The sequence below is a fragment of the Micromys minutus genome (assembly GCF_963924665.1).
Source record: "Micromys minutus genome assembly, chromosome: 11".
Taxonomy (NCBI): Eukaryota; Metazoa; Chordata; class Mammalia; order Rodentia; family Muridae; genus Micromys; species Micromys minutus.
The window spans coordinates 19,626,003-19,637,222 of record NC_137980.1 but is presented as its reverse complement, the minus strand read 5'-3'; the positions used below and the strand labels follow the sequence as shown (position 1 = coordinate 19,637,222).

General features: G+C 40.3%; 1 protein-coding gene across 1 annotated transcript; it reads right to left on the bottom strand.

The window, feature by feature from the left end:
- Positions 1-219: 219 nt before the first annotated feature.
- On the bottom strand, positions 220-11,140 carry ANKRA2 (ankyrin repeat family A member 2). The gene is made up of 9 exons (XM_080925818.1): positions 10,840-11,140; positions 8,068-8,440; positions 7,208-7,366; positions 5,347-5,412; positions 3,089-3,186; positions 2,491-2,616; positions 1,740-1,806; positions 1,198-1,278; positions 220-733 (listed from the first exon to the last, which is right to left on the bottom strand). The coding sequence occupies exons 2-9, from the start codon at positions 8,354-8,356 to the stop codon at positions 678-680; spliced, it is 942 nt and encodes a 313-aa protein (XP_080781944.1). The 5' UTR covers positions 8,357-8,440; positions 10,840-11,140; the 3' UTR covers positions 220-677.
- Between the last annotated feature and the right edge of the window lie 80 nt (positions 11,141-11,220).

Here is an 11,220-nt window from a genome sequence, read left to right as displayed (position 1 = left end):
CAGCAACCACATGGTGGCTCACAACCATCTGTAATGGGATCTGATGCCCTCTTCTGGTGTGTCTGAAGAGAGTGACAGTGTACTCATATACAATAAATAAATAAATCTTTAAAAAATCTTTGTTGATCTATCTACAGAACAGAAACGTTAAAATGGAAAATCCTGAATGCATCTGTGACAAACATATAATCAAAGAGCTCAAATGCAGACAGACAGAAAAGGTACTTTATTTAAACACTGTTTGTGAACCATCACACTGAGTACTCTTTAAATCAACAAGAACATTATTTCCCCCACAGACGTATAGTGAGCCCTTTGCAGAGTCAAAGAGTTAATAAGACTGAAGACAAACAAGGTGGAACTTTCTCAAAGTGTCAAATTGTGGTACTTGATACAAAGACACACAACCACCTGTACCATAAAAGTTACATGCCACAAGACATTAATTAATAATTTTAATATATAGTAAAACACATTTATTAAAAAACACCAGGATTAATTTTATTATAAACAAATGAATTATCCAGAGGAATATTTATTAAAACTCACTAAAACCCAGCAAATATTGCAACTGAGATAAAAATTTACATTTAAAACTATAAAAATTTACACATAAACAAAACTATCATTTCGGGACTAAGGAGTGAGAAGGGCAGACAGCGTTTTCTGAGGACTCGTCACTCCTTGATGTTTTGAAGTAGCTTCAGCAGATGTGACTCAATGACCTGTTGAACTAGGAGAACACATCAGCAAGATCACAACAGAGACACAGAAGCAAGCAAACAAACAGCAGTCCATAAATTCAACAGAGCCCTGGGACTTTGTACAATGAAGTTATTTCTAAGTAAGACAATGTGCAACAGTTACTCTTAAAATCAAGGCTGTTCCTAACTCAGCAACTGCCTAAACTTCTGAGTTTTCTGTACTGAGGTTTTATTACAGAGGACAATGCTGTTACATACGTTTTTTATGAAAACATTTTAGAAAAAATCTTGCAAATACTGCTCACTTTTTTTTCCAGTAACTATGTGAGTTTATGAGAAAGTACAACGAATGGACTCGTTTCTTAGCTTTATGGAATGTTTACTTCCCTCTTCATTAAAGCATATGTGTGGCGTTAGAGCACTCCAGTGCTTACTGTGCGGAGTCGATGAAGGTCTGGAGCACGGCACTGCCACAGTGAACTAACATACTCACCACTTCTGTAGCCCAGCGCCACCGCTAAGTCCATAGAGTTATAGCCAGAGTCTGTTTCAATTGTCGGGTCAGCTCCATTTTCTGTAACAAAGCACCAAACCCTACATGAATAAAATGAAAATGGGAATGTCTGTCTATCCCTGGCTCATATGTGAAGGCTGAACAGAGCTGCAGCCAACACGCTCTTACGAAGTTCTGAGCACATGGGATCCACAGAGTTCACGGTCATGGGCTGAAGGGGACACCCAAACACCCCTAGAGTAGCTGAACGTCATAAAAACCATGAAGACACTGTGTACAGAGAACACAAGAGTGGAATCAAAGGCGACCCTAGAAGTGAGTGGGAAGAGCAACAGCTGCACAGCAGAGGTGGATGGAGGTGACGGAGCTGCATCTCCCAAGGCAGTCCTGTGGTAAGGGGAACCCGCGGGCAAATGCTAGCAGAGTAATGCAACCTAACAATATGTGTGCTCCTCTTAACAGGGACAACTTAAAATGCTCACAGGGCTTCCTCCAAGCAAGGACTGCGTTCACCTGCTTACCTAACAGCATCTTCACACATTTCACGTGGTTCCCATGGACAGCATAAAGCAAAGGTGTTCCTCCATTCTGCAGGAGGAAAATTGTCAGTTGTCAGTATTTTCAGAGAGTAATGGTCAATCAAATGCTGCTACGGAACTGGGCATGTAAAACTAGTTTAAAACAATATTAATCTTTCATGGAAAACTTTTAAATCACAAGAAATACCTGGATTTATGACACTAACTTGCTCATCCTGAATAAATATTTTTTTCTTCCGAAAGCTTATATTGGGCTGGAGAGATGGTTCAGTCGTTTAGAGCACTAACTGCTCTTTCAGAGGTCCTGAGTTCAAATCCCAGCAACCACATGGTGGCTCACAACCATCTATAATGAGATCTGGTGCCCTCTTCTGGTGTATCTGAAGACAGCTACAGTGTACTCATATATAATGAATAAATAAATCTTTAAAAAAATAAAGCTTATATTTCCTTGACATCAATTAAATCCTAAAAATATTAGAACAGTTGTATTTATGTATTTGTTTAATTTTTTAGGCAGATTTTAAGTAGTCCTGTGGCCTGGAAATAGCCAAGAAGCCGAAAACCAGCTTGTGCCTCAAACCCCTGTGCCCACCTCATGAGAGTTGTCCACCCCCGCGTGATCTGTGACTTGGGACGCTGTGGGTAAACACAGAGCCTATGTATGCTAGGCCAGGACTTCACACCTGAGGTTCAGCCCGTGACAGACATTTCAAACGGTGTGCGAACTCACCCAGTCGTACTCATTTACGTCAACTCCACAGTCAAGCAGCATTTTGACAATGTCTGTGTAGCCCTTACTACAGGCCAACGACAGGGCACTTTCTCGACCTTTTCCTAAAAGCTGAGGATCTGCGCCCTGCCATGGAAGTGAACAGAAAGCACTTTCAATGGATTTCAACAAGAACACTGTCTCTGTGAATACGATTACAGTTTAACACTGAAGTCAGGCCATGTTCTGGGGCTAACAAGGAAGTAACGCAGGCATGATGAATGTGCTTGTTACCAAAGCCTGATGCCTAATTTCCTCCCTCCAGCTGCCTCAATCCTAACTCTCTTCCACTCTGGAAAAGTCCCAGATCCTCCAAAAAGCCTTTCACCAGGACCTGTGGACGTCTGTTCCTGCTCCACTCAGAGAGGGGCTGGACATCAACTGCTTCATGTGGGATCACATTGCTTTCCCAGCTAGACCCAGGCTCCACAGGAACACCAGTGATTTCTCTTGTGCCCTCCGTCACTAGGTCTAGTTGGCTGCAGATATAAATACTGCACTAAAGACTTAACTGAATGTAAGAAACTACACACGCACATTTTCTGAGCATTTTCCTTACATTCTGAAGTAGGAACTCTACCACAGCTATTTGCCCATGTGCCGCAGCCCACATCAGGGGAGTAAATCCTTCTTCATCCGTGTGATTGATAACATTTTCTATTTAAAAGAAAAGCAATTTTTGTGATCTAAGTTAACAACCACATATTAATATCACTTTGAAAACACTTGTTCTAAAACCTTATGACTCAATGAAGTTCAACAGACTGGATTTGGTTTGTTCAAGTCTGGATATACTGTTTTGACTTCCAGTCTGGACATGTTAAAATTACAAAGTTGGGTTCATGGAGCATATTCTTTAAAGTATAAACATCACACACAGTATCATGTTAGGTCAACATCGGTCTCAGGGACAGAAGACCCACGATAGAATCCTGCCTCTTTCATTTTCTAGTGGTTTGGTGCTGGGCAAGTGACTTAATTTCTGCTAAACACAGATTAGTAGCACTGTCCTCTCAACACACAGATGGGAAGATTACAACAAAATGAGATATGACAGCCCTTAGCATCACTGAACGCACACGTAAGAGCTTCAGCATCTTACAAAGGACAGCCTCCACTCAGCTAGCACGGCTGCCTGCGAGTGTCCCTCACCTGTGCGGTTCCTGGATAATGTGAAGACTGGAGAATCTGAACCAGTGTCACACAAGTCCACCTCCAACTTCCTTCTAGTCCCTAAGTGGAGCCTAATAGTTTCAAACTCTACAGCTTTCCTCCTGCACTTACTTGGTAGGTGTAACATGGGATTTCTACATTTTGAAATTTATTTATATTTTTAAATTATGTGTCTGTTGAAGGGTGTGGGTGTATGTGAGTGCAGGGGCTGTCAAAACAAGAGGCATCAGACACCCCTGGAGTTATGGACCGGTATAAATCACCGAATGTGATTACTAGAAATTGAACTCAGGTCCTCTGCAAGAGCAGCATCAGATCTTAGGTTCTGAAAATCTCTCTAGCCCCCAGTATTTACACATATAAACAGAAATACAACTAAGTTCACAAAAATTAAGACCCCCTGGGTCATGCTCCCTATAATCAATAAACAATATTGGGACATCTAACTTTAAAATAACAGTTTTCTTACTTTTTGTTATACTAGAAAGTATTTCACATGCATCAAAGACTATAAAGAAGGAAAGTCTAGCATAACAATGGGTGGTTTCTTTATAATCCTAGAGTGGAGAATCTTTTCTCAGCAGAATGTAAAACTTCAAAGTCACAAAGAACAAAAATTCACGATTAAAAATCTGAAGAGGTCATACAAAAAGAACAAACTGTGGAAAACTGTGTGAAACAACAGAGGTCAGCTCCCTTCATTTTGGAGTTCATATGACATAAATATGCTGTAGGTAGTTCAGACAAACATATCAACAAAATTACTGTGGGTACCATTTTAACCCACACATTAGTAAGAATTTAAGTCTCACTGTGTCTATTGGGGAAACTGCAACTCCAATGCTAACGTGAGGCCAATCGTCTGGTTAAAATGTAAAAACAACAAGCCAGCAGTACAGGCATAGCTCTGTGCATTGGCCTAGCACAGGTGAAGAGCTGATTAGACACCCCCACCCCCAGCATGACAAAAGTCATCTAGTTTGTGACCTGATATCTACTGGTGAAAATGTGCTCAAGGGATACCTTTATAAAGAATGCCAAGATGGGCAGCAAACATTTGTAATCAATGAGATACATAGTTAAAACACCAAACAGAAATCATAGTGTATAGAATGCCTTATAGTGAAACAGTATAAACCAGCTGGGTTGTAGTGGTACACACTCATAAGCCCAGCACTCAGAAGGCTGAGGAAGGAAGACTGTGGGTTTGAGGCAACACACTGAGACAGGCAAAACATGCACACTTATTCACAAAAAACTGTTTGTATGGGTGTTGTGCCTGGGTGTATGTATGCATACTACATGTGTACCTGGTACCCTTGGAGGCTAAAAAGAGGGCATCAAATCTCCTGGATGTGGAGTTGCAGACAGTCTTGAGCCGTCATGTAGGTGCTGGGAATTAGACTTGGGTCCTTTTGAAGAATAGCTAGTGTTCTTAATCTCAGAGCTATCCTTAAGCCCCAAATTTTATACTTTATGTTACTTAAAGTTTCCTTTTCTGTTACCCACTGGGTTATGTGTTTGGTAAGACTATACAACTTATTTTATCTTTATAGTTTTTTATATAAAAATAAAACAAACATTAACAATTCTAATAAACTCAAATGAATATTGAAAATATAATACTTAAAACTAGGGTATTACCTTGCTCAATACGAGTCGCCAGGTAGAGCATCTCCCCCTGAGCTGCCAGCTGGTGAACGGACAGAGCTGAAAAAATATGATAAAATTCTTCAAGTGCATCTCGTGGGTTACACAGCGATCATCCTACGGTGAAGCCAGTTTCCTTTCCCAAACAACCCCCACCACCTTATCATCTAAGCCTAACAAAGCATCCTAATATATTTTCTGAGAACTGACTCACGATAACATGACTCCTGCAAATTTTTATATTTTGGGCAAAATTTATCCTAAAGAGTGATTTAGTTACAAAAATGCTAACTCTGATTCCAAACGTATGAAGAGGTCCGAAACAATGCCACAGCATTCCCCTTGGTTTTCTTAGTGACTCCACTGAAGATCTAACTTGTTTTTCCTGAGAGGGTCTCACCATGCTGCCCAGGCCAAAGTTTAACATGTGGGCTCAAGCAATCCTTCCTCCTCAACTTTCTGAGTAGCTGAAGCTACAGGGATATACCATCATTCCCAGCCTTTTAAACTAAATACTGTATTTTTAAAATTTATGCATTGCCCATAGAGGGCAAAATAGGGGTGGCGGTGTCAACAGCCACCATGTAAGTGCTGAGATTCGAACCCTTGTCTTCTAGAAGAGCAGCCAGTGCTCTTAACTACTGAGCTCTCTCTCCAGTCCCCTACATATTTTTATTTTGAGATTGGATGGGTGTTCTTAACATTAGGAATGAGTTCATAAATAAAAAACTGGCCATGCCAGATTGGTTTTTTTTTTTTTTTTTTTTTTTTTTTTTGGAGGGGATAAGTTTAATTTTAAAGACAGTCTCACACGATAGGCTCAAGCTCCTTATCAATGCCTTGCCTCTGTGTCCGGAGCCCTGGGAGTATAGGTGTGACTACCTTGGCTGGTGAGAGTAAATTTATGAATAGAAGGTCAGTTGAGGTTAGTTAGCATGTTAACGCTTCCTGGTCGACTAAGCATTTTTATTTGTAACATGGGGAACAGCCTCTAGCTTCGTTTTTTTTTTTTTTTTCAGCAAAGAGGTTCTAGGTTGAAATATTATAAAACGATTTCTGTGGGCTCCACTGTTAACTAATACTGCCTTCAGTGTTATGACTGGGTTGTAACACTTCAGTGTTGTGTGGAGCACACACATGTGAACTAGAAATGGCCCGTAGGAATTAGAACGCTTCCTGGCTTCACTGCTACAGTATGCAATTTGAAACCCGGAGGGACTTAAGATCTCTAAAGTAGGACTGAGATTCCACCAGGCTTTAGAAGACAGAGACACTCATACTGTAGTTTCAAATGCAGTTGTTATCGTCTGATCGTTAGCTAGTTAGTGCTCACTGACTGTTAGCTTAGGCAGAGAAATGTTATAGCCTATATGACTTTTTCATTCAAAGTTCTTTAAAGGGTGGATTCATGTTTATATTATGTGCTAATAAAATGTTTCAGTAGGAATTATTTATCTTTATTACAAAATCATCTCTTGATCAGTGAACTAATATGTAAGTCTATATTTACAATTATGTTCCTATATAAGTAAAACATTATAAGAACACAAAAGCACTGATACCTTAGTTTGCAAAAAAAAAAAAAAAAAAATCACAGTAACTCATTTCTTTTTGGTAAAACTATAAGGGTTTTAATAATTTTTAAACTGTATTTGTTCTCATAGAGGTATCACAAGAAACTATGAAACATAGAAAAACACAAGAAAAAGTTTCAACTTATTAAGACAATTATCACTCAAGCTTCCAAAGCTACAATATTCACTTCGTGAAACTAGTATTTCAAACACAAAGCCCTCGTTTGTGCTGCATCAGTTATTCACACCAACGTCTCGATGCATTCTGAGTGCATACTTACAATTTGCTAACAGAGGCGTGGTAGAGACCTCGTTTCCCCTGTGCTTGTTGGTTAAAGTAGTTGACTGTTTTATGGGTGAGAAATGTTTTGTTGTAGAGGGTGTGTAGACATGCCTTACTTGAATTCCAGGAGAAGGAGATGTATGGATATTGCACTCAGCTAGATAAAAGAAATTAAAATAGTATTTTAATGACAGAGCAGTATAATAAATGTGTTAATGTTCACATGAAAAATGTATGAGGTTGAACAGCTTCAGTTCATAAGAATTTATCAGGGGATAGTAATTTATCAATTATATTAGCCTATATTACACTGTAAGAAAGAAAATTATTTATCTTGATCTATTAGTTTTAATATTCAATAATCATTACAAAGTAACTATAGCATGCTGACAGATTACTGAATTACAGTATTAGAAGCTAATGTAGTCACAAAACAGAAATAGTTGACTAATTTTGAAAAGAAAAAGAATATTTTTCTATCATTTAAAAAGATATAACTAAGAACAACCCAATTAGGGAAACTGTAAATAAACATCAGGTGAGAATTTATTTATTTATTTAGACAGGGTCTCACTATGGATCCCTGGATGGCCTGGAACTCACTTTGCAGATCAGGCTAGCCTCGAACTCGCCTGCTGGGACTCACTAAAGGCATGCGCCACTACACCTGGCTTAGACAAGGAATATTTTTAACAAACCAATAGAAATTAAATGTTGGTTTCTGTGAGATTCTAAAAAAATCCTTTTAAAAACTGACTTTCAAGCTTTCCCTCAACTCTGAATCTTACGATTCAAAGAAGACAGAATGGGAATCAGCCAAATGAAAGCAAATGTAGGGATTGTACCAGAACTTTCAACCTTTAAATAAGACAGACGCCACCTCCAGGTCAGAGTTCACTTGATCTTGAATATTTTTACTATCCTCTTCATTTAAGGACTTCACAAACCGAGAACACACGTTCATATCAAATCGGTTTGGCAATATAAATTTCATTCCCATGGCAACACCCTGAGCTGATCCTTCATCTGAGTTTGGGTCCAGTTGGTGCTCTATTTTGATGTCTGGCATCCCAGAGAGACTATAGCTGCTGGAACACTCTTCCACGATCAGCTGGGCCCCTATGTCCAGATTTGCAGATGTAGCCATGGTTTTAATAATTAAAACATTTCTTCATAATGTTTTTTCAAGGGTTGTATCCAGTATTTTCCTGGAATCAGGATATTAAAATATCTAAAACAAAAAAAAAAATAGAAAATTTGAGGTCATATATTAACTTATATAAATGTACACATACAACCATTTTAACTACACCTCCAAACAGTGCTCTTGTAAGTCTCCTTGTATAATAGAAAGCACACGGTATTCAGAGGTAGGTACTCTGCCTATGAACCAAGGCTTTGCCATTTCTTAGCTGTGTGATGAGTATGGAGGAAGTCTCATTTGTAAAAAGAGACGCTGCTGTTAATGTACAGGGTCCTGGCAAAGGATGCATGGGTCACAGCACATTTCCCACACTTGTCCCCACACATCTCAGCTGGTTTCTCCCCTTCTACAGCTGATGCCTGCCAAGTGTTTAAAGATCAGGCTACCAAAGAAAATCAACTTTTATGTTAAGACAGTAAGCCATTATTTGAGATTCCTTTTTTAAAACGACATTTCTGTAAGTGCCGAGATATAACCAACTTGTAGCAGGATTAACTAACACTGTTTTCTGTAATACCTGTGATTCAGACAGTGAGGCACTTACAGACTTGATTTTTAAAATTAGTTATTACACTTATTTATTTTGTTTGCATGTATGTGGGAAGACATGGGCCACATAATGTGTGTAGAAGCCAAGAGGGCACATTTCAGAGCTGGGTTTCCCCATTATTACGTGTGTCTCGGGAACTGAACTCAAGTCATCAGGCTTGGCAGCAAGTGACTTTACCCACTGAGCAACACCTCCCTGGCCCTACGGAATTTATATTTTTAAGGGTTAAAGGTATATATATCAGCTTTTGTTCAGAGTAAGCACAAACAACTTGATGTAAGTTTTAATAAGAAATATATTGATTATGGATATGCAATAATCCCAAATACAAAAACACTTGACACAGGAAGAACTGAAGATCCAGTTAATTTTTGTCATTCAACAGCATATTGCTCCTTGGACAGTTTGAAAGGGAACTGAGTGTGTGATGATCAGAATTACCTGAAATTAAGAGAGAAATGAAATGGCACCATAAGACCACTGTTCCAAATTTTAAAACCATTCAAAAGACTGATCCTGCTAAGTATGGTGGAGCATTAGAGAGCAGGAGAAACAATCTTCCCCAGAAAGGAGCACACCAACTAGTTATGCAACAGAAACTAGTAATGCCCTGAAAACATACCCATGAGTAACATTATACAAGCCAGGTGTGGTGGCACACACCTTGAGTCTCTGCACTTGGAAGGCCAATCTCTGTGAGTTTGAGGTCAGCCTGGTCTACACAGTAAGTTCTAAAACAGTTTTGAGCTACTTAATAGAAACCTTATTGCAAAAACTTCCTTTAAAAAAAAAAAGACCGATCCTTATCACGATCCTCTGAGTAGAATGGGTGGGTAACACTCATCTCAGTGGAAAAAGAAAGCTCCTGAATCCTAGAAACGTATGTTGCTCTATCAACTCCATCGCCAACGTCATCAAATAAGCAGCAATACAAGAATACACAACTTCCAGGGGAGAGATAGAGACACCACAGTCACACACAAAGTATCGCATAACAAAGTTGTTACATTTCGTCAGAAGGCAACAGGAACAGAAAGTTCAGTGCTCAATGGGAACTGTTTCCAGAACAATTTCTTCTAGGCACCTGTGGGTTGAGCGCAACTCCATTCCACCCCTACCCCAGCTCCTCCAGGGGATGTCATGTGTCTTTTTAAACACTGCTATTCTTCTTCTCAAGCTCCCATTAAGGGGAAAAAATTGCCAGATGGAGAACTTTTTTCTTTTGAGACAAGGTCTTACTCTGTAGCCTGGCCTCTGTCTCTGGAGTGCTGGGATTAAAGGTGTGTACCAATTTCCTCACCGGGTTTAAGAACACTCTTAGGAGCCACCGCAAACAAAACCTACCTAATGCCCCATAGGTCTTTTCTGATCTTAATTTGGATAAATTTTTACATTTCGCATTTTCCAATTGAGCCTGGTAATTTATTCTTAACACCAACTAATTAGATGTGCTACACACTCAAATCATGAGTTTCCCAAGACTCAATCTTTTGTAAAACGGGGTTAAGATAGTCACCTCTACTTTGCGGCCCCTATAGAACAATAGGTTTCAACAGAAGGAATTACCAGTCTTTGAAGGGAGAACAGGAAGGAAATGAGTTAATCTAGACTCGATTACAGAGAGAAGCAAAGACAGCTGATACGCCCAAACTTGAAGCATTGGGGAGAGAAAAACGAAATGACAGAGATGATGAGAAAGAATTAAGAGAGAAAGGGTGGGTAGGCTTGCCAACCAGACTCCCAAGAAAGGGGTAGTATTGTGCATGCAGCGGGCACAGTCCCCAGTGGAAGCTAATCGCAGGGGTTCCTGATTCTTCCTAATTCTTGAAATTGACCTATGGGGGGGGGGTTCTTTAAAAAACGAAAGGCGTCTCACAGGACAGGTGTCCAGGCGGGCGTTCCCGCTCTATGGCCGCGGAGTGACACTCGCTCCCGCGGGGTGAGCGGCTTCGGGGACAGGGGCTGGTCCGGCGGGTGATACGACTACCCAGAGCGCAGCGGGAGAGCGGCTCGGGCCTGGCAAGGGATAGCTGCGGATCGGTCCCGAACCTGGCCAGCTTTGGGCCCAGACGTCACTTCCTATTTTTTATCTCTTCTGGAAAAAAGCCCAGAGCGTTCAGTGACGGCTAGACGATTCCCAGTGATGTCTTCTGGTTTCCCTAGCGCTCCCCAGCCCATCCTCTAGGAGGACGAAGGGTAACCTCAGTTCCGGGTCACTAGAGAACGGCTGGGGCTCCGCCCCACTGTTCCCCCTACC